Source organism: Arvicola amphibius, chromosome 5 (genome assembly GCF_903992535.2).
Source record: "Arvicola amphibius chromosome 5, mArvAmp1.2, whole genome shotgun sequence".
Lineage (NCBI taxonomy): Eukaryota > Metazoa > Chordata > Mammalia > Rodentia > Cricetidae > Arvicola > Arvicola amphibius.
This window is the reverse complement of record NC_052051.1, coordinates 132355709-132379639: the sequence shown is the minus strand read 5'-3', so window position 1 is coordinate 132379639 and position 23931 is coordinate 132355709. Positions and strand designations below refer to the sequence as shown.

General features: G+C 43.8%; 1 protein-coding gene across 1 annotated transcript in view; it reads right to left on the bottom strand.

The window, feature by feature from the left end:
• Positions 1–11749: 11749 nt before the first annotated feature.
• Positions 11750–23931, bottom strand: part of Prrc1 (proline rich coiled-coil 1) — a 28887-nt gene continuing 16705 nt past the window's right edge. The window contains exons 6-9 of the mRNA XM_038331553.1: positions 22572–22735; positions 18942–19045; positions 16353–16455; positions 11750–13511 (exon numbers count right to left, since the gene is read on the bottom strand). Of these exons, the coding sequence (XP_038187481.1) occupies positions 13302–13511; positions 16353–16455; positions 18942–19045; positions 22572–22735 (581 nt within the window). The 3' untranslated portion in view covers positions 11750–13301. The remainder of the gene's footprint in view (positions 13512–16352; positions 16456–18941; positions 19046–22571; positions 22736–23931) is intronic.

Genomic DNA, 23931 nt, shown 5'->3' with positions numbered 1-23931 from the left:
TTAATCTGAAAAAGAATCTTGGCATGCTCCCAATGGAAGCATTTTTAATAAACTTTTTTAAAGTAGCAAAGGCAATTTATTAAGTACTCTATTTTAGGACATCAAAGTCTTCAATATGTCCAAGATATTAAAATCTGCCCTCCCTGCATGCTCTGTAGGGCATACAGTCTCTGTCTTTAACACACACACACACACACACACACACACACACACATATCTCAGAGACACATCCTTTCTTTTCAACCTATGACATGGATACTAGGTCTCATGGACTGGCCTATCACCCCCCCTCCCACCTCTACGACCTTGACTGCCTAAATGCCTGCCAGGTGCAGCGGTAGCTATAGCTGGAGAAGCGACTTCCTGCACCCTTCCAAATGACATTCTGAATTCCAGCCTTCCCTTACTCAAGGTTCCTCTGGGACCTCTGTCAGCTCCTTCCCACCCTTCCTCTGCCTAGCTCAGTTCTTCCCGACTCTGGGCTTGCATGGGGCACTGTTACCAAGGTCTACTGTGATCTCCCCTCAGTCCCTTGGTCCTTTTAAACGCCATAGAGCAAATCCAGACAGCACTCTGGCAGGACAGTGTAAAAGACTGATGGAGTATGGTATATACAGAGTAGAGGGGTATATACTCCTGGAGGGGTGGCTGTGGCGATGGCTAAGGGGACCATTGCAGAGGGAAGCGTTCTGACAGGGCAAGCCTTGACCATGGCCAGAGAAAGCATTCTACCAGGCACTGTCTCAAGAGGTAAGAATGGACAATGGCCAAAGAGACCATTGTGCCAACTCACATGCTCTGGTAGGCTTCTTCCTCTCTCTCTCAGAGTTCCTGAAACAGACAACTTTCCTGGGGAGTGTTTTCCTGTCTAGGTGGTAGACAGGCCCATTTCAATAAAGTCTATGTGAGGGACATAAAAAGCTTTATCAACCAGAAAGCTTCCCGCTAGATGGTAATCCTTTGTCCCTCTTTGAGGGACAGTTTGAGATAGCCTATCTCTACCCTAGGCCAAAGACACCTCTCAGACCCTGTGACCAGTAGTCAAGACCCCTGAAGCATACTGTAAAACTATGACCTATGAAGAATGAGACAGCTACTCCAGTGGAAATAGGTCAGACTAACTGCATCTTCTTTTTTTTTTTTTTTTTTTTTTTTTTGGTTTTTCGAGACAGGGTTTCTCTGTGGCTTTGGAGCCTGTCCTGGAACTAGCTCTTATAGACCAGGCTGGTCTCGAACCCACAGAGATCCGCCTGCCTCTGCCTCCCGATTAAAGGCGTGCACCACCACCGCCCGGCTTTAACTGCATCTTCTTGATTGCTAGTTGATGTAGAAGGGACCAGATCACTGTGGGTGGCACTATCCCCCGACAGTCAGCCTTGTGCTGAATAAGAACAAGAACCTGGGAAGGAGCCAGCATGCGGTATTCGTCTGTGACTTTTGCTTTAAGCTCCCGTCTTGGCAAACTAGGACATGTGGAAAAGGAGATGTCCCTCACGGGACCCATTTCCATACCCATAGGCCCAGTCCTCGATTGTCCTTCATGTAGGGGCACCCTGTGGCTTCCTTCAGAGGGAATCTGATGTTGCCTGTAGACCTGCATGTAGGAAAGCTGAGTTTCTGCTCAGCAGGCCCAAGCCAAACTTCTCCCTCAGTCTGCAGTCCTTATCGCTTAGGTCTACCACCCCATACCTACTGGCTTATGAGAAGACTCCCGGCTCCTGAGTTCTTGGCTCTGCACATAAGAGGGAGGAGCTGCTATGTCCTCAATTTATGGTGAGGTAGCTGGAGCACATATAGCTTTTGGAACATCTCCAGGATGCACAACTAGTAAACTGTGGAGCTGCGATATGGACACCCAGGTAATAGGGAATCCCTGTCTTTCCCTGAATCCTATGTTTTGCCTACAATTCTAATGCCCCCATCAGGATGCTCTGTTGAAAGTCTACATACATAAGGGCCCCACAACCTTGTATTCCAACCCATAATGTTCTGGAGGTCGTGACACTGAGTGTCTGTCTACATAGAATCTACTAACTACCAAAGGTATTCTAGATGCTTTACACGTGCACACCTATTTTACAGACTGAACTAGGACACGGGTGTTAATGAAAATGAGAAGGGCGGTCTAGAATCACTAATCCAGGCTTTCTTGGCTCTTTTGATATGGCAGTGTTTGTTAAGAACCTCTCTGGAATACAAAATGGATAGATGGATAGATGGATGGATGATAGGAAGGTAGGTAGGTAGATAAATAGGGATGGATGGGTGAATAAATAGATGATAGATAGATAGATAGATAGATAGATAGAGATAGATAGATAGATAGATAGATAGATAGATAGATAGATAGATAGACAGATCTTCTCCAGGGAAGATAGAACGTTTTAAACTTCCTAAATATGATTGAAAGAAGTAAAAAGAAGCATAGGACCATTGTTTTTCCAGGCACCCTCTGGGAGAGCTCTGGTTGGTCAATCAATTTATTACATTTTTCCATGCTATGCAAGTGAACTATTTTGTCAGATTTTGCTCCCCTGTTCTAGAAAGAAGCATGGGTTCTGGGAATACGGCTGAAAGAAGGGAGGAGAAGGGGGACTTGCTCTTGGGGAAGGGCAACCTTTCCAAGCTCAGGCTTCTAGTCTGTAATATGGGTATGGTACTCTGTCCTATACAGGGCTAGCAGGGCCGTGTCAGAAAAGGTGATGTTGGCTATAAGGGCCATGTCACTGCTGCTGGTGACTGTCACTCTTTATCCCATTGCTGCTTACAGTGAGTATCATGGCCTTGACTAAACCTTGAAGTTAAGTGTAGCTCCATTTTTTCCTTCTAAAATCGGGAATAGAGTTCTGGTCTATCCAGAAACCTTGGTCCAGTGCAGACACACAGCAGCTTCAAACGATGCAACATTCAGTTGTCTTCAGCCAGTCCTCTTCCAATTCAGCTCATTTCCTTAGCCCTAGAGGAGGAGCACAGATTCCAAAGGCAGGTGGAGTTTATAACTTTGCTTCCCTTTGAGCTGGAGTCTAGCTGATTTGCCCCTGCTGGTCTTGAACTCATGGTCTACCTGCCTCGATCTCTTCTGCTGTGAATGCTCACTTTCTTTTCTTTTTTTAACTTCCCATTCTTTCCCTATTTATTTACTTACCTTTTATTGGATAAAGAACAGGGACTGGAAAATATCACAGATAGGCAACGGTGAGTCCAGTTTCTGCGTGAGTAAACGCAAGCACGGCTAGCACCGAGTTCCATTGTCTCTGGCAAAGCCATGGGAACTGGAGCACACACTGCTTCCTCAGGGTATCTGTGTCTGCACAGCTCCACACAGCATCCCCTAAGCTGCTGTCTGAGCACCTATTCTTTCCCCACTGTAGAACAGTGTAATCCACAGGCTCCACAGAGGCCTAAGGACACTCTACATGCTATATTTTCCAGTTTTGTCATATAGAGGATAACTATAGATTCCAACTATTGTTGCTGGACAGGAAACAAATTTGAAAAACAACCCATGGCGGCTTCACACACTGTCCTAGTTTGCTTTCCATCACCGATAAGTACTATGACCAAATAACGATGTGGGAGGGCAGGGTTTATTCCAGCCTGCAGCTTAATACCCTTCATGAAGGGAAGCCAGGGCAGAAACTCAAGCCAGGAACGGAAGCAGAGACCATGGAGAAGCACTGCTTACTGACGTGCTCGACATGGCTTGCTCGGCCTCCTTTCTTACACAACCCAGGACACCAGCCTAGGTGTAGCACTGCCTACACACAGCTGGGCCCTCTCCTGTCAGCCATTAATTAAGAAAATGCTTTGCAGGCTTGCCTACAATTCAGTCTTATGGAGACATTTTCTCAACTGAAGTTCCTTCTTCCTGTTGAATAATAATAATAATAATAATCAACACACACATTAGATGAGTCCATAAGAAGAGTCAGGAAAACAACTGCAAAATTACTATGTACTCTTGTGATCTTGTGAAAAGCATGGGGGTCTTCTAGTCTCCAACTTACTAGGTCCAGAGGACAACTGGGGTGTTCCTATCCTTCAGTAGCAGAAAGGGAGCCACTATGGATAGAAGTGGGGGAGTCACCTTTTAAGAGTCCTTACGCTGGATATTAAAGATGGTTCCTATGCCGGTGCCTAGATATTTTACGGGCACTTGGCGCCCTCTAGTGACAGCATGCCAGCTCTTCAGAAGCATTGAAGTTGAGGCAACCAATATTTCTGGTAGTGGAGAGGGATAGAGAGGCCTGTGTTGGAGCCTTTCTAACTCAGCTGGCTGGATGTCAGGCTGCATCCTGGGCTTTGCAGATTAGGAATCCCCCATGATTTTGAAGTTTCACTGTTCTTAAAAAGGAAAGGGGACTTTTCCGCCTGTGTCTCTGGGGAACTCCCTGACTTGGAGTTGAGGGTTTCCCTCAAGCAACTCAGAAACGCTCCCCAAATCATTGAATCCTCTCAGCTCCTGTATACCAGGGATTAGAGAGCGGTTCTGAACATCCCACAATATCAGCTGGAATAGAGTATGTGCCCTTTGTGAGCTCCTTTCAGGTCAGCAGAGGACCAAAGTGTATCAACACAGCTGTTTTCTCCACAGGGAACACTGTAAGCTCCTCTCCCCTCCCAGTACCCCTTCTTTGGTCTGTGCCTGCACCTGTGTTGATGGTCACCACCATCCTCAGGCAAAGGCCATGCTGTCCTCTCCATTCCTTCTCTCCCTATGGCATCACCACCAAGCTGGCTTCCATGGGGCAGTCTTGACACCATTGCTCCAATCCATCTTAGCCACTTCCCACAGGGATGGCTTTCCTTCCTCTCCCAAACCAGAGTCCCTCTCCCCGGCCATTCATTTGTTAAAGTGCTACTAGCAATCTTCCACAACATAACCCCCTGCTCGACTGTCTGACCACCTTAAGAAAGACATGATCCAGTGGGTTCCTTTCCACTTTCCCACCCCTTCTTCAGTACACTGTCCACCCTGTCCTACAGTGACACAGAATTTACCTCTATGTCGTGACCCCTGGCCCTCCTTTATGACATACAGTGTCCTCCTCAGGAAGCACCCCCAGCCTGGTGGGTACCACGTCAGCCTCCAGAGCGCTTTTGACGGCACCACTAAGGGAGCGCTGCCTTAGAACACTTCTGTCTCACTGCAGTCTGCTTCAGAGTAAAACACCGGACTTGGGGCTGGAGAGATGGCTCAGTGGTTAAGAGCATTGCCTGCTCTTCCAGAGGTCCTGAGTTCGATTCCCAACAACCACATGGTAGCTCACAACCATCTGTAATGAAGTCTGGTGCCCTCTTCTGGCCTTCAGGTGTACATGAAGACAGAATATTGCATACACAATAAATAAATTAATTAATTAATTTATAAAAAACACAGGACTTATTTTTGTGCATACATCCCAGAGTTCCCCACACGTGTGCAAACAGAGTAATGTATCAAAATGCATACATGTAGTTGAGATACATGATCTAACCTTTAAGGTTTATTTCATCTACAGCTCACCAAACAAAACACATGTTGGAAAGAGCATATGGTTCAGCAACCAACAGGACATGGTTCGAATCTTTGTTCTACCTCTTCCCAGTTGTGTGACTTTAGGCGACACAGTAACGCCGTCTTGGTGTTTGGCTTACAAAATGAGATAGTAGTTAACATCCACAGAAGGTGAACTAAAAAACACAACAGATGTAAAGTTCTTGAGTATCTGCAATATGGTATGAAAGAAGAGTCCTCAAACACTGCCGAATGCTGCTGGATATAGTTCTAGCTAGATGGGTGTTAGTTTCCAAATTTACCTTTTTCTTGATCCTTTGTGGATTTCACATCATGTGTTTCAATCAACCACTCTCTATCCTTGCAAACCATCCCCCACCAGGACAAAACATAAAATTTAAAAGAAAAAAAGAAGAAAAATTTCGTTGTGGAAGCTGTAGCATGACAGAGTGGGACACACAATCCCTGAGTTCGTATATCGTTACTCGTGTGTGTTCATTACAATGTGTTGGTCTGGTTTTAAGGTCTCTGGTTTTGCTGCATCATCAATACTGGGCCCGCACTACGGCTCTTCTTGGATATCCTGTTGTTGTCCTGTGTCGTAGAGCTCCTGCAGCTTTGGGTCTGCAGGGCTGGCCCCTTCATGTGCTCCAGCATATCACAGATGGGTGGATGATGGGATGGGTCAACTCATAGACCTGGCTCTGGGTCTGGGTGGTTTATAGGTTAGTTAGTTCTGGGTCTGGTGGTTGATGGGTTGGTCAGTCCCCCAGTTTCCCCTCATCCTCAAGACCAAGGTGAGCTCCCCAGCACTACCCTAGTGAGCAGCGAGGAGCAGAGCTGTTTCTCCTGCTCTCCTGGCCTCTGGTCGGCTTGCCCACACTTACACCACTAGGGTAAGCTCTGCTGTGTTGCCTAGGCAAGCTGTTGGGGCCACTCTACCCAGCGCTGCAGAGAGGAGGCAGGGCCATTTAGCTAGCTATTGTATACCTATACCTGTCCACCTAGCTGTCCGTCCATCTCATATACAATATACACACATGTATGGCAAAGAGGATTTAATCTTCCTGTAAAAATAAGAGCCGGAAAGTCTAGCTCCGCGCTCACACTGAGCAGATCTCCTCTTTTCTCCACAGCCCTTATACAGCCACACATTTCCATCTGCATTTGACATAAACTAATGCCTTCTTTCTAACTAATGAAAGGGTATTCGGTGGTCAAGTATTACTTCATAGAAACATGTCTACCGTGCCTCGGTTTCATATAAAAAGCATGGGGGAAGTGTGGTTTTTATTAATAGGTCATTTCATCATTTTTTCCTCTTACCTCCCATACACGCACCAGAGCCAAGTCAGTTGGGGAAAAAAAGTGTATAAGCGAAGGGCTACTTCCTCATCCTGCCCCTGAAGCACCTGCTGCCAACACACTTATCTATCCGAAGAGGAGTGTTGAGAAAGAAAGAGGCTTCAACAGCCAGTTCCCCCACCACACACACACTACCCTCTTCTACAGCGTCAGATTCAGGGTGCAATGCCTGGCTGGGCAATTCACTGTCTTGAGGATGAAAGGGGTACAGAGGAGCCAAGAAGGTGAGATTAGCTGTCAGTATTAATCAGTAGGGGTGGAGGCTCTAGGAAAGCACCAGATCGACATCCATGCGTTCCGTTACACGGGTGTCATCAGGGATAGAGCCTTACCACCAATTTGTGTAGAGCCACAGCCTTGACAATTGTCTGGGTCACTTGCAGGTTCCCATGGGACCTCTTTAGTCAACAACTTGATCAGATGTAATCCATTCCTGACAATGGATACTTTATTTGATGATGAGAGATGTCTTACTGGGACTTGGTCTCCCGAGTTATTTGGTGAGTCCATTTAGATTTCTTAGATATATGTAAAAACCTTAAGACCCTTCTACTGACCCAGAAACTATCTCCAATAGGCAACTGCTCGCAAAGGTAAAATTGGTTTTCTCCAATGGAGTCCCACTGGGTACACAAACCACACTTAAGGGCCAACCCAGCAGTAGATGGCCAACAGAAAATGAACTTAATGGTGGTTTTTTTTGGGGGGGGGCAGGGTTTTTGACTCATAATCCTTTATCTCATTATTGTATTTAACCTTACAAGATCTTTGTTTAGAAATACTATGGTTTCTGACTTTGTGTTTTGATGGAATGTGTTGTGTTTCTTGTGCTTTTTCTTTGGCTCTAATTTTGTTTTATCATATTAGGTTTTTTGTTGTTGTTGTTTTGCCTGTTTGTATTTTGATGAGAAAGAAAAAGGGGTGTAGATTTGGGTGCGTGGGAAGGTGGGGAGGATATAGTTATTGGGAGAGGGGAAACTGTGATCAGAATATATTATATGAAAAAATCTATTATCAATAAAGATTAAAATTATAAAAAAAGTTGACTTCAAAATACTTCTTGATTTTACCGGCCGAACATTCACTTTTGAACTCGAAAGTGATGCTTCAAGGTAAATTAATTTATGGTTTCTCAGACTGCAGAACAAACGATCCAAATGTTGTAAGCAATTCCCCATCAGCAGTGAACTTTCAACAGCCCTTTCAAGCAAAAATGACAACTACGGAGTTGTTCTAAATCTAAGTATAAAATCAGAAACACTCTGAAGCAAAGTCCTCCTGCTGCTATTTGAACTGTTTCATCCCACATGTATTTGTAGGTTATTAGGTGGCCATAACTCTTAAGAAAATATCCAGAATATTGTGGAAAATGAGTTTACTTAGTAAGTCACATTGTGAGAAAATGGCTTAATGAACATTTCAGGCACTTTGTATGAAAATGGGATCAGCAAATCAGAGGTCACAGTAGAATGACAGAGTTTCCGTTCCCTTCCGATGCTTACCCGGAAACACATACTGTACAGTGGTCTGTTCGGCCTTCCTGTCAGATAACAGCCGGCCAATATTTTCCCCCATTCTTTGGGCTTCCTCTTCACTCTGTTTCCTTAGTTTCATGAAGTCGTAGTCAACTCTTAGCCTCAATTCCTGGACAAATGGAGTCCCTATTCAGAAAGCCCTTCTACACCTGTAACTGTAGGGCACTGCCCATTTTCCTCTAGCAGTTCCGGTGTTCGAGATCTCCTGGAAACGCGGAATTCCTGAAGTGAGTTCATCCACTTGATAGCTCCTTTACAACTTCCTTCATCTATCGCTTTATTCTCCTTGATGCTTTGTCTTGCCAACTTCGCTTCTGTTGTCTTTTTTTTCCCAACTACTTACTTCTGAAATTAAGTATGAATTTAATACGCCTTTTCCTGGGCCCTGAGCTGACGTTCTTGTCTATTAAGGACAATATTGATTGACCCTTGGCAACAAAACTCAAAAAGCCCAATTAGTATGTCTATTGTCTTCTGGCAAGACTCCCCACTGGTCGGTCTCCAACGCAGCTTTCCCATTCCCACCTGGTCACCATGAAACACAAACGTGCTGCTGGGGACCACAGCTCACAGTAAAGACAAAACTCTTCAGCCGAAGTCGAGAAGTTTTTACAAAACTAACCGTAACTGTTACCATTAAAAAACAAACAAACAAACAAAAACCACCTTGCAAACTGTCCAGACAAAACCTGAAGACATTTCTAGCACCTTTGCTCACTTAGTCGCCACACTCAAGGCAACTGAGGTGTCCTTGGGTAGATAAATGGAAAAGCATTGTTTGATGCATCCAGGTAGTATTACTTTGCAGAGCTGAAAAGAAATGAGAAAACCAAACCATCACCATGCATGCAGGTAATCTTAAAGGAGTATTACCCACAGCAGCGGCAGCCAATCCAGAGCGACACAGACGTCAACTCTGACAATCCAGCGAGAGAAATGCTCAGGAGACAGGAAGGGTCACACTTGCCAGTGCAGTGGGCAGAGAGCTGGGGCTGAACTGGCAAAGCCCTGGGTATTCAGAGCAGTACCAATACTGTGTGGTACAACGTCATACACATTTGCCTAACACAATGAGTCTAAATGTAAATTGCAGATGACGCTATGTCAAAGACCTTCGTGAACAGATGTGGACTACTCTGGTAGTAGATACTGACCATGGTAAGGATAAAAGACTTATGGAGATGGGTGAAGTTCCAAACCCCGAACCTTTCTCCCCAATTAATATTGCTGATCCTAAAACAATTACAAAAAATAAAAATAAGATAAAATAAAATAAAAAGGATAGGTATGGAGAGAAAGGGGAAGTTCTGCCGAGGCAGCAGGGCTTTTTACGAGCCCCTGACTTCCCACCACTTCCTGTCTCTCCAACAGGTCTTCTTTCTATACTGAGTTCTCCAGGCTTCAGGTTGGAAGTTGGCGCATCTGAATGTTAAAATTCTCCAGCAAAAAAGGAGCTTGAGATCTGGTCATGTGTGAAAGCTGGCAACCAATTTAGAGTCAAAAAGGAGTATGTGGTCTTCTGATATATTAATACAAATTAGCATTTAAATCACTGCACACCTTTGAGAAGTCAAAGTATTTATTTCTGACATATTTACATACTTACAAAATTGATTTTTATCCAATATATCACTCTACATAATATCACAAAATGAATACAATATTCTAGGAAAAAAATCTACATTTCATAATAATTTATGTTTAACTCAACAACTTTTACAACAGATTATCAATTTGGCTTCACAAATCACTGTCCTTAGTTTTAGTTTTGTTTTTTCTTCTTTTTTGCCAAATAACAAGGAGTAAACTAGAGGGCAGGCTGAAGTTCTGAGTCGACCCTGAGTAGCTGCTAATTTGCATAATTCAGAACAGGTGTGCTGTGTGCTTTCATTTGTTTTCTTACCTGCCTACACTTAAGATGGCAGTATCTTATCTCTAAAGACTGGGGAAGGAAGAATGAAAAACAACACGGAAATCAGCAGAAAGAACTTCCAGCTTCTAAAATGTTTCCAACTTCAGAAGTCCTTGATACAGTTTCAGTCCAGAGTTGTCTCAAATCTGAGTAGGGACCTGGGGCTGTGGGCTTGCCCAGAGTAAATGAGGATCTGCCTAGCACTGTTACAAATAAACCAAGCTAGAGGAAAACAAGAAAAGCAACAAAAAGTGAACCCTTGGAACTAAATATTTAAGCAGTCTTGTGAGGCTGATCTTCAATTTTATTTTCCTACTGATAAATGCAACCACCACCACAAACTCGCTAAAAATGCCAGTGTGGAAGGTACACAAAAACAGGAGGGAGGAGAAAAGGGCACAGGAACCGAAGGGCCGGGAAGGAAACCAGGGTTTTGGACCGCTCAGGCCTAAATGTCACCAGGCAGGTTGAGCAGGGGAATCCTAGAAGGCAAGGGTCAGGGAAACAAGCCGGTAGAGTTAGCCTGCTCTGACATCCTCCAAAGAGAATTCTAGGCCAGAGAACCTGTCTACAGAGATCAGACTGGATCAAACAGTTCTCTCTTCCATCAGCCTGTCACTCTTCCTCCTCCCTTCCTCACAGTAGGCAGACTGGGTAATGACAATCATTCAGTTTCAACCAATCCCTGGCACAAGTCTGCCACTGCTAGTTAGGACTCACGGAAAACCATCATCCAATGAGATGTCAGTGACCCCAGTGATTCTACTGGAACGACCCTCTGAAACAGTAACTAAGGTAATGCAGACTCAATCAGACAAGGGAAAAATAGTGTACCTTCAGGGTCTGTAAAACTTGCCTTTGGAGTATAATAATAAAATACTATTACCCAGCCCCATCAAATGCTGCTAGACAAGACAGTTCCCCCTGTCGTGTGTGTGTGTGTGTGTGTGTGTGTGTGTGTGTGTGTGTGTGTGTGTTTTCCGGGGACTGACCCTAGGGCCTGACATCAGCTAGTGTTCCATCATAGCCTACACCCCCTGACCCAAACAGCTCTTAAAAACAGCACAACAGCAAGTGGTAAAGAAAGACCCCTGCTTCTTACGCACGAAGAAGCAATGAGAGGCACTGTGGCCGATTTACTCTGGGCCAGGCACATCACCACAGCCACAAACTTCCTTCCTGTCTATCTAAGCACCATACACAGTGCTTGGGGATTAACAAACACCCACCTCAAAAGTAATAACTCTCCTTCTTCTGGAAAAGTACCAGAAATCATGTCATTACTGGAAAGTACTATGGCACAGTACATGGAAGGACAGAGGAAGAGTGTAGAGTCGACTGACTCTGGCATCTACAGAACTGTATCAACAAGGAAAAGAAAGTTAAACTACATTTCAGTACCAAATTATCTTCACGAAGATATCTGAATTGCCCCTTATATAGAGTTAACTGTGTAGGAAAATCTTTTACTTTATTTTGACTTATGTAAATCCCCAAATGGTAAAATATATTATTTCAGGGAGAAAAAAGCATTCACTAAATGCAATGGAGTAAATAAACTACATCGAATATAAAATCATTCCCTTGAAAACATCCATAAGAAATAAAGGCAGACGGGCACAGTTAGAAAAGTCAAGCTGTGCTTAAGGCAAACAGGAAACAACATCAGACATACTCAAGGTCCAGCTGATCAACATCCAGCAGGGGTGAGCCCATGAGTACCCCACTCCCCCCAACTGGGGCGCTATTGGCAGCTGATGGGTTCTGAGGGATAGTCAATTTCCAAGGGTATAGTCCCTCGTAGGCCAACTGGTTGCTAGCCTAACACCTATTTGGGCAGTACAAACTGGACTCGGTAAAGAGGACAAGGGGGAGCATGGAAGGGGTGGGAGACAAGTGTTATCAGAACACACTACATGAACTTCTCAAATAATAAAAAAAGGAACTTTCATTAAAGAAAACACATACCATCCCAAGAGAAGGGGATCCCCTCTTATAATCTGGGGACGGTGAGTAGATGCAGGAGGAGCAGCTGTCATGACAGTCAATTTGTGGAAGTGCCAGCACCATTATACTAAATGACACAAGGGCTGGAGAGATGGTTCAGGGGTTAAGAACATTGATTGCTCTTCTAGAAGAACCAGGTTCAATTCCCAGCACCGATATGGTTGCTCACAACCATCTGTGACTCCAGTTTCAGGGTCTGATGCCCTCTTCTGGCCTCCCTGGGCACTGTACACATGGTACATAGACATACAAGTAAAACATCAATACACAAAAAAATTTTAAAACTCTCAACAACAACAATAAAACCACAAATACATATCTGATCTAAAATAGATTTGGATGATCTGCCCTTTAGTTCTCACATAGCAATGAAGAAAAATAAAACGTTATTTTCTGATGTTCATAGTTATGAATCTGCAAAATGCCCAAGTTTAAAACAAAAAGGAAACAAGAATAACTTCTAAACTATACATACATAATGATAAAAACTATCCATTCTGTTAATTTGGCCCATATTCTATAAAACACAAGGAACTGTGCACAAACCCCCAAGCCCCAGCAAGCATGTCAGGTCCATTGTTGAGAATGTGCACTGCTCACCGCCAAACCTGAGATCATGTGCACACACAGACGACACAGGATTAACAGGGCAGGTAACAGAGACCTGTTCTTAAGAAACCAGAAGAGCCGAGGACAATCATCTATTTGTGAACACGGATTTCCACGTTAGAAATTTGGTATACTGAATTGTGCTGTAAATATATGTGTATATTTGGGGGAACTAGGACATATGAAATCACAACAGTGAAAAGAGGATCTACTTCTTCTGTTTACTGGAATATGCTGTGCCTTTATTTCATTGTTTATTCTTTTAAAAGGACTGCAGCCCACAGGACAATTGTAAGAACTGTTGGATTCTCTGAACTATCCAGTCTCCTCTAACAGAGCCGGGTGACGGCAGGTCTCCATGTCCCAGCGGCTGGTCTCACATGGGCCTGGGTGGCAGGCGCTGCTTATACATGCCCGCCAGAGCCTTGGCGGCGCTGTAGATCATCTGTCGGCGAGACATGCCAGTGAAAGCAAGGTGCCAATCAGTCCGGCTGACGTTTACCAAGCTCTTTTCCAGGACTTCCCCCACTGTCACCAAAAGGCCTGACCACCTCAGATTGTAGTCCTGGGGAGTCAGGCTTTGTGCCTATGGAAAAAGGAAGGTGAGTTACTTGTCACACATTGAAACAGCATTGGAACTCGCTATGTTACAGAAGACTCCTTGGTGTCTCGACTCTGCTGATTTTAATACAGATTATGACAAACCCTCAGGAGCTCGGCTATGCTGCCACCAACTGTATAAAGTTACAAGGGTGACTGCACACGCCTACTGTGTTAATGAGCCCAGCACACTCACGGGTCACACAGAATCTAATCTCCTCACAATTTACATTTCCAGCAGGGCTGAGTGCACGTCCAGTGAGAACCCCACCTTCTCACAACTCACGCTGAGAAGTTCTAGTTCTACGTTCAGGGTCACTTCATGTTAGTAATAGGTTTCTGCTAAAATCATGTTCTTAGAGCCACAAGATTCCAAGCAGAGAGAGACTACATATTGAGTCTTTAGCCCAGTTAAGAAAGGATTTAGCAGTTCCTAGACAGTGTCTGCAGATACAGATAATACGAGTCAGCAGCTCGCAAACAGCACCCAGGCCAGGCCAGCAGCCACCAGCATTGCCGCTCAGCACCTGTACCCAGCCTGTATGAACACCACTTCTCACACAGAAGTGAACGGCAAACAGATTCAAGGGTGTAACAGGCAGGGCTAGTTTAGAGTCCAGAGAATCTCTGCATGCAGCATGGATCTGCACTGTGCACGCATGCCCCACTACCTGCTTCAGAATCACTCCCAAGGGCTTCCTTTTTACCTCAAAAACAAAACGAAATGAAATAAAACAAACGGAACCAACAACAACACAAACAATTTCTTAGGCTCAATCTGGAAACACTACAGATTAATACAAGACAAATAGTCAAGAGTTACATCAAATAGCTTCCCACCAGCCCTGACAGAGACAGTGCCGCAATCTGCACTACCAGCACTGCAGTGTGCTCCTGAGAGACAGCAGGTCTTCAGAGACCCTGAGAGCCTGCTCCCGACACACCACAGAGTCCATGGGAGCCTGCTGCTCACACACCACACAAGTCCCACTGTGAGCATCGAGAACCATGTGCAGATCTCGCTCAAGACACTAGTCAGTGATTTATTGCCGGGTGGTGCTCTTTCCCTGTCGGGCTAATGGAAGAGGCTGGGCTAAGTCACATGAATCATGGCAGTGACCCCGAGATTGTTAATGACAGTGACTCTACAAGGCTCAGTCTAATACTTTTGAGCCAACAGTGGTAAAACTTCCATCTTCCTAGAAAACCTGTCAAGTTATGGCCATTTTACGTTTTGTTAGCATAACGATATGCTAATATTAATATCATTTATTATAATGTTAATATATAATTAATATAATAATAATATGCACAGCATCAGTTTAAAGCCTCTAACTGTCCTCACGTGAGTGCGTGACCTTCTGAAGAGAACTTAGGTACAAATAAGCTTCAGAGAACATCAAAACTCCAAGCATTTTTCCACACTGCAAACATAGGAAGGACCTCTAAGCCCCTTTAGCAACTTTATGGCTACACATTAAACTGAAATGTAACTGCACACGTATTTTCTCGGAGAACGTCAAATGTCTTCCCAGAGCATCAAATGTCCATACATTCCAAATAATTGTAAGCGGGGGAGAGGGGCGCAACAACTAACTTAACGATACTGAGATCTGACGACAGGCACAGTACACTTCGTTCATTAAAGAATTGAGAGAAGATTTCTATAAAATATATCTAAGTACAAATCAGTCTGGAAACTGTCCAAGGGTGCATCATTAGGTATGTTTTCAGCCAGCAAATCTAAAGATATATTTCTGTCAGCTACATTCTTTTAAAACTTTATTTTTACTTTGTGTATGGATATTTTGCCCGCCTGTATGCTTACACCTGCCTGGATGCAGGTGCATTACATGTATACCTGGTGTCTGCGGAGAGAACCTGGAACTGGAGTTACAGACAGCTATGAGCTGCATGTGGGGGCTGGGAATTGAACCCAGGTCCTTTGGAAGAGCAGTGTTCTTAACAACTGAGCCAATTCTCCAGCACTCATCCAAATTTTGTTTGTTTGTTATTTTGGTTTACAGAGACAAGGTGTGTAACCCAGACTCGTCTGGGACTTGCTCTGTAGACCAGGCTGGCCTTAAGCTCACACAGATCCTCCTGCCTCTGCCTTCGAAGTGCTGGGATTAAAAGGTGTGCACTACCATGCCAGCTTTCATTTAACTTTTTAAATATTGACTTGTTACTAAAATGAACAACAAAAAAGATGATGAGATCAAGGAGAAGAGAAGTAGATAAAATAATACAAATAAAGATAAGATAAACAGGACGGGGACACGGCTCAACTGGTAATGACCACCGTGTAAGATAAGAGCCTAAGTACCCACTTAAGAAAAGCCAAAAGTGAAAGCACCTGCCTGAAATCCCAGTGCAGGGGAAGTGGAGACAGGAGGATTCCTAGGACAACTAACCAGCCAGCAGCCTCGCCTAACTGCTGAGTTTCAGGTCTATAAGAGACTTGTTTCAAAATAACACAGGCAGGGTGGACAGCTCCTGAGGGGTGGCACCTGAGGCTGGTGTCCTCTGGTTCCCGCATCGGCCCACACCGGCCCACACCGGCACACACCAGCACACACAGGCACACACGGGCACCCGCATCCATACTGACAGCTACAGGTGAGTGAGGGAATGAGAACAAGAAGCACACGTGAAATAGATTTAAAGTTCAGTTTTTTTCTGATGCCGGGGCCATGAACATAAAAAACGGAAAATAACAACATGGTACAATCAGAAAACCGACAAGCACAGCAAAAGGCAAAGACAGAATCAAGGGCATAATCCTCACAATAGATATGGAGCGTCACGAAAAGGCAAAGACACGAACCTGCTGCACAAACTCCAAAGGCACCGGTGTGGCTTGAGTAAAGGCCTCCAGGCGGATGCCATGCACTGGGTCCTCAACCACCAAGCAGCCGATGTCAAACCACCTGGAAGAGAAAAGGAACAGCACACTGTTTACACGCTAGATAAAATGAGAGTGGACGGGGCAGCACACTGTTCACACGCTAGATAAAATGAGAGGGAAGATACAAAATGGCAAAGCAAGTCCTCCTCTCTGTTCAGACTAAAGTACCACAGTTCCCAGAAAGAAAATGTCTTTCTAATTAGTTTGTACATGGACAAGCCATAAATGCAAAACTAAAATTACTTTGTTATCTTAATTTCAAGAAGGCAGAAAGAGTAAGAAAAAAGGCAACTGAAACTGATGACCGTGGGAAATGTCCCTCTTGCTAAGGTGGGGGTGACGGGGATGGAGGTTCTCAAATACACAGCAGACGTACCTGAACATGCAAAGAGCTCCTTGAGGGTACTATTTTTAAACGATACTTGCTAAAATATGGGGAAATGTGTAATACCAGTCAGCATGCAACTATCTAACAATGTTACTAGTAAATCAAGAAATAAGCTCGTTCAGAGGAAATAACTGCGCTTGAGCCTCATGAACATGAAATCTTCGGGTGACAGTTGTAGCCAGGAGCCAGCCTTTGAAAGCACACTCATGACAGATACTTACCCATAGATTATAAAAACCAAGGCACCACGAACACACTTAAAGTAACTGGGATAGCATCAGAATTCTAGCTACCAGAAATATCAAACAACCCTGAACGTAAGCACTAAGGGCGCATGGACAAGGTTATGTTTGTTCAATGTCTCCATCTTTTAAAAAATAAGTAGATTTTATAAGCACAAAGAACCACAAAGTGAATAAGGAATTAACACATGTTTAAAAAAAAAAGCCACTAAATAAGACACAAGGCAGCATAAGCAACTCCACAGAATACTAAAGTGGTACTTTGAAATGTCTCAACATTCACATCTTAAAAACATTTCAATTCATGAATACTAAATAATATTTATTCCACTTGACTACTAATCAAAATCTCATATTTTGTTTTAACAAAGTCTCGTTCAAGAAAGTGCAGCCAATCTCAGCTACACCTTGTTTTGCCTCGTTTTGCCTGCTATGGGCAGTGTCCATCCGGATGCTGCACTGACCCAACTGGAGACTGCACCCTTGGGTCCTGAGAAGCTGCCCTACAGGCCCGGCAGTCTCTAAGCCACACACATCAGAACTCCAGTGGACCTCTAACCACCTCCACCAGACCCTGCAACCGGGAACCTGCCTTCCCATCCCGTCTGTGAACCTGCAATCCCTGCCACGTGCCCAACGCCCTTCCATTTCGGTCCCTGGCCCTGCCGGCTAAGGGAACTTTTAGATTTCCCTCTTCTTCATAAAGTTCTTCAACAGGATCACAACTGGGGCCGGGGTGGGGAGCATCTCAGCTGATCACTTTTGATCACTAGGGATCTCCATCTTTTCTTCCCATGCATAAGACAAGGTGAGAGGAACGTGAAGGACTGTGGTCCCAAATATTTCCCAGGGCAGAGAAAGGTTCACACTAGATTCAGAAGCCACAGAGAGACCGCCCACCATCACCAACCAAGCCACAATGACGTTGATACTTGACACATTGTAAGAACATTTTTGTGCACTTAACACATCCAAAACTAACACCAAAGTCTAGACCTGCTCATTTCAGAACACTCACACTGGCATGATTCTTACGTGGAAGAAGACAACAGGCTAAATCTTCCAACTCTGCATGAACGAATGGCAGTATCTGAAGAGCACTAACCAGGTCTATATGGCTCTACTCGTTTTACCTGGCAAGCACATTTGGAGATGATTTCCCTTTTAGCTGATTGCTCTCCCTGGCAGATGTTCCAGCTCAGTAGAGGCCACATTTTGCAAGTTAAGGTTACAAAATGCTAGGCAACAAGTAAACAAAAAATTAAGACAATACCATGAGATTATAAATAAAATTAGAATTCACTAAAGCAAGGCTGTTTATTATAAAGTAACTCAACATATCCAAACAGGCTTTCCCATGAAAAAAATCTATTAAAAGCATAGAGACATAGAGCCCTCAAGAACAATGCTGAACTGTGCTTCCGGAGGCTTTGTAAAGCTACACACATAGTACTAAGCATCTCCAGCCTGTGTGGACCATCAAGTCTTCCTGCCCATCTTCCACCACCGTGAGTCACATGGGAGCAGTGTGCTTACTCCCAGGGCTCTATTACACCTGCCGGGCTGACGCGCAGTGTATTTCCTACACTCCCTACACTCAGTCCTAACGTATCAAGTGGTTGTCAGCACAGCTTGAGAGGCAGGCATCACTCTGCACCGCTCAGTTACAAAAAAAAAAAAAAAAAAAAAAAAAAAAAAAAAAAAAAAAAAAAAAAAAAAAAAAAAAAAAAAAAAAAGGAAGGACAGAGCGCCAGCTAAGCACGGGACAGACTCTCCACTCTGGCTCAAAACAGGAGGCACCTTCTCTAGGTGTTCCGTGAGGACCTAGAGACTGCAGACACAGCCGTGTTGATTCCCAGGGTGCCCTGCGCCTCTTACTTGTCGGGCAGCAGCTCAGCGATGAAGTTTTCCACTGACACAGCAGTCTGCTTCTCGTGGATTGCGCCCGTCCTCCGCAGGCTGTCTATGCGTTCCTGGGCACCCTAGAGCGAAAGCAGCGCAGCTTGCCAACCAGTTTTTAAGACAGTATTAATGTTAAATATACTATTCTTAGCTATACAGTACATGCAGGTATTTAACACAATACACTCACGGTGAAAACTCAAACAATACAAAGGATCTCAACAAATGGGTCGTGACCCCTTTGAGGGTCAAAAGACCCTTTTGCAGGTGTCGCCTAAGACCACTGGAAAACGCAGATATTTACATTATGGTTCTTAACAGTAGCAAAATTACACTTATGAAGTAGCAACAAAAACAATTTTACGGTTGGGGGGGTCACCATACGAGGAACTGTATTAAAGGACTGCAGCATTAGAAAGGTTGAAAACCACTGGTATAGACTAAAAATGGTGTTAAGTTTAGGGTACATTTTCCAAATTATTCCCTCATGCAATATTGTGTTGGTTGCAATTTACTTAATAGATTATTTTAAAATTGAAGCTTCTAATTGACTACTCATTTAAGAAAGCCTCATTTTTAAATGTTCGTTTAGCAAGAGATCATCTTCAAGAATAATAATCTTTTCAGCCCTGGTATCTGCCTAGTTGATTTGCTCTTGACTTTGGCTTCTGAGCACACCTACACTGAACATGTGTCTTCCAAGATTTTCTAATTCCTGTTTAAAGATAACATACAGCAACATGAACACCACTACAAATAAAAGCTACATGTGTATGCAGTACATTGAAGTTGACTCAGGAGAATAACTGTCATTAATGAATCCAAACAAAGTTTGAGACATCTGCACAAATAACTCAAAGCTAAGGGTATGTGTAGGGAATAGAGAGGCCAACACCGGGTTACGAGGGCTGCTGCTGTGCCCAACTGTTGTTGAAATCATCTCATAAACTGTGACCACAAATGATGTGTTAGCAATGTTCTAAGGGCAAAGGCTGGGGAGGCAGGCCTGTAATCCCAGCACTTGAGAGGTGGACACAGAAGGGATGAGGGTTCCAGACCTGCCAGTCTGAACCACATAGCAAGACACACCCTCAGATGATAGCTTGGGAAGAAATATAGGCAGGGCGACCAGGCAGGAAGTATAGATGGGGCAAGGAGAACAGGAGAATTCTGGGGAGAGGAAAGATTCAGTCTGCAGTTGTTACCCAGTCTCAAAGGAAGGAAAATGAGAATCCCTCTCTGACAAAGGTACCAAGCCACATGGCTAACACACACAAGAATAATGGGTTAATGTAAGATGTAAGAATTAATTAATAAGAAGCCTGAGCTACTAGGCCAACCAGTTTATAATTAATGTAAACCTCTGTATATTTCTTTGGGACTGAACGGCTGCGGAACCAGGCAGAACAGAAACCTCAGTCAACACTCACTGACTCTGGAATGATAGTGGGCAAACCTGTATGGAACCAAATTAGGCCCACTGAATGTGGGGGACAGTTGTGAGGCTTGGGCACTCTTTAGGGCCACTGGCAGTGGGACCAAGATTTATCCCTAGTGCTTGAACTGACATCTAGGAGCTCATTCTTTTTGGAAGGATACCTTACTCAGCCTAGATATAGGGGGAGGGCCTTGGTCTTACCTCGAAGTGAAGTATTAGACTTTGTTGACTCCGCAAGGGAACTCATACCCTTTTGGAGGAGTGGATAGGGAGGTGGGGTGTGGGAAGGTGGAGGAAGTGGGAGAAGGGGAGGGAGTGGTAATGGGGAAAGCTATGTAAAATGAGAAAAGATTGTAGTATTAAGAAAAAATCCTAATAAAAAGTTGCCACCATTTCAAATGGTCCTATGTGTAATACTGAAGTGCTATCTGAGGCTAAGCACAGGAAGGCTCTAAAATACTTTAGGAGGAAAACTTGTGTGCTAAATAAACTGCATCCCAACAGGGGTTGCAGGACTGTTGGCTATGACTTTACTATAATGTATATACATACCAGCATCTATTTGCACATATAAAACTGTATCCAAACAGACTCAAAAATTAAACAAACAGCTACAACAACAACAACCTTCTATGTTGACAGCCTGGCCAAAACCACTGTGACCAGAGGTCCACAGTGACCTGATCCTTTTTCCCTTCACAGCCAAGAGTACCATAATAACTAATATGGTGTGCAGCAACCTCAGAGAAAAAAAAAATACAGTAAACTTAAGTTTGTCTTGCAAACAAGACAGAACGATGGAATAAAAACAAGAGGAGACTCTACAACTGGTGTCAAGCTTTCTCATGTGAGAAAATGGAAAAGCATAACTGCCAGTGACTGAGATGAAGTAGGGACTATGTATGAGAAAAAGGGAAAGTTTCCTTTTAGGCATACTGAGCTTTGGATATTCAAGTAGATATTGTCAAAAAGACAACTTTTATATAAATTCAAAATTCATGAGCAGTCTTAGCAGGTACATGAAGCTGCAAGCATCAGCATAAGATGCTGGCTAAGGCCAGGAACAACATGAGGTCAGCAAAGGAAGTGTATGGAGACAGAGGCCAAGAGGAAGCTAGGGAGAAAAGCAAGGTGTGCACCCAAAAGCCACAGGGAGACAAACAGACTGAAGTAAAAGTCAGGCATGGTGCTGCATTCCTATAATTCCAGAACTCAGGAGGTAGAAGCAGAATCAGGAGTTCAAGGCCAGTGTTGGCCTCAAAGCAAGTCTGAGGCCAGCCTGGCTATCCAAAACTCTATTGAAACAACAGAGAAGATGACCACCTGCCGCAACAGTTCCTGACCAACCAAATAAACAGCAAGCCTATTATTGGTGGGCTTTAAGTACACTCTTATTAGGACAGGGAAGTGAAGAAGTGGGGCTAGCCAACTGGAAACCCAACAGAGAATTAGAGAAAAATATTCAAAATTCTTACAGGAATTTTACTGCAGAAGGAAGCAAGCATGATAGACTGATACAGGGGAAGTGAGGTCACAGATCAATACAGGGGAAGTGAGGTCACACAACCACACAGGGGAAGTGAGGTCACAGATCAATACAGGGGAAGTGAGGTCACACAACCACACAGGGGAAGTGAGGTCACAGATCAATACAGGTAAGTGAGGTCACACAACCACACAGGGGATGTGAGGTCACAGAACAATACAGGAAAAGTGAGGTCAAAGAATCTGTTGGGATTTCCCTTTCCCTGCTTTAGGATAGGAAATGTTTGGATGCCATAAACTTCATTTGTTCTTGAATGACTGTGTCTTTTTAACAATGTGACAGAGAGTAGTGTGTGTATGTGTGTGTGTGTCTACTGGGACCCAACAGATATTAACTGACTTGAAAGGCAATACTAAGTTACAAAGATTCCTTTCAAGATCATCTATTCTTTTTGTTCTTTCTTAATGAAACTGCCATCCTCCTCTAATAATCAAAACCTAATTGAGACTTATTTAATTAAAACTCCTTTATAGTCCTCATAACATTACAGTGTTGACTAAAGATAAAGCTGGTACTTCAGAATATAAATCTACAATAGTCCCCCACACACCATAGGATCGTTATCACAATTATGGGCAAATGAACTGCAGGTCCCAAACTCTGGAAAAGCTTTTACACTCACCTTTAATCCAGCTGCATAGCCTACCGGCTGTGGGGCGATATTGGACTGTCCAGCTTCCCCCACAACCACAGCTAAGCCAAAGACTTCCTGGAAGGCATCTCGAACAGCAGCCACTTTCACTTCTTTATTTGAGGTTACAACAATATCCAATTCACCTCCAGATTCTACAGAAACCAAAAGGAACTTCAATTCCAAATTTAACAGTAACTTTCTAGTAATTACTACCATATCATAAGCTTACACTGTATTTACTGTTACCGGCCTCATCCATGTGAGCTAGGCTGACAGAACCTTACCCACCGTAACACAGCTAAGCACTATTATCAGGACTAAAACCCAGGTCAGACACAAATCCTCTTTTTATCACATCTTCTGATCAAACTACCAACTTCCCCGGCATTTTAAGGATGGGAATTCAGCACATTCTCTGCAGTCTCTCTCACAAGCCAAGGCTGGCACATACCTCCTACTGGCTCCAAGTCACCTGTGGTAACTGGAGCACAGTTCTTCAGTATTCTATGAACACTCAGGACACATTAACTGTCTGAAGCACAGTCTTCTACAGTCAAACAACCTTAGGAGAGGGTACCAGTAGGAGAGTTCAATGGCTGAATTCTACGCTTTCTCATTAACCAGCTTCATTACTTTGAGGAAGACACAGGGCTGGTTTCTTTATAGGAAAACACCTGCCATCTCAGTGGTCTTGCTCTAAGAACTGACTTCTAATATAGGATGCCCAATGGAAGAGCAAGAGCTCCAAAAATGCTCATTCCATAATGTCAAAGATGTACACAAGAAGTAAAGAAATAGGTAATTATTAAGTATCTCCAACTAGATTGGCATGGATATATAAATATGAAAATAAATATATGGAGTAAAGTCAAATTTATGAGTCCTTTGGATGGCTACAAACATAAAGAATTCTTTGGTCTTTACATTTGTTTGTATTTTGCTGATTTTTGAGACCATGAATTTGCCATACTGAGAAAAGGTACCGAGCCATATGGCAGAGCACAGGTAAGAAATATGGGTTAATTTATAATGTAAGAGCCAGTTAGTAAAAAGCTTAAGGTATCAGCTGAGCATATATACTTAAGTCTCTGTTGGGAACAGCTGCTGGAACACACAGAAAAGTCCACCTACAAATGGCGCCCAAACATCTGACACCTACATCCACCTAAAACCTGAGAAAGCTTCACAAAGATTCTAGACACACAAAAATGAAGCCACATGCAGCTTCCTACTCTCAAGTTTTTCATACTAGCCGAGAGCACTGCCAGAGTGAGCCCTGCCAGCATGCCAAGAACAAGCCACACGGCAGGTTTAAGTTTTATCATGCAAACAAAAGATTACAGACAGA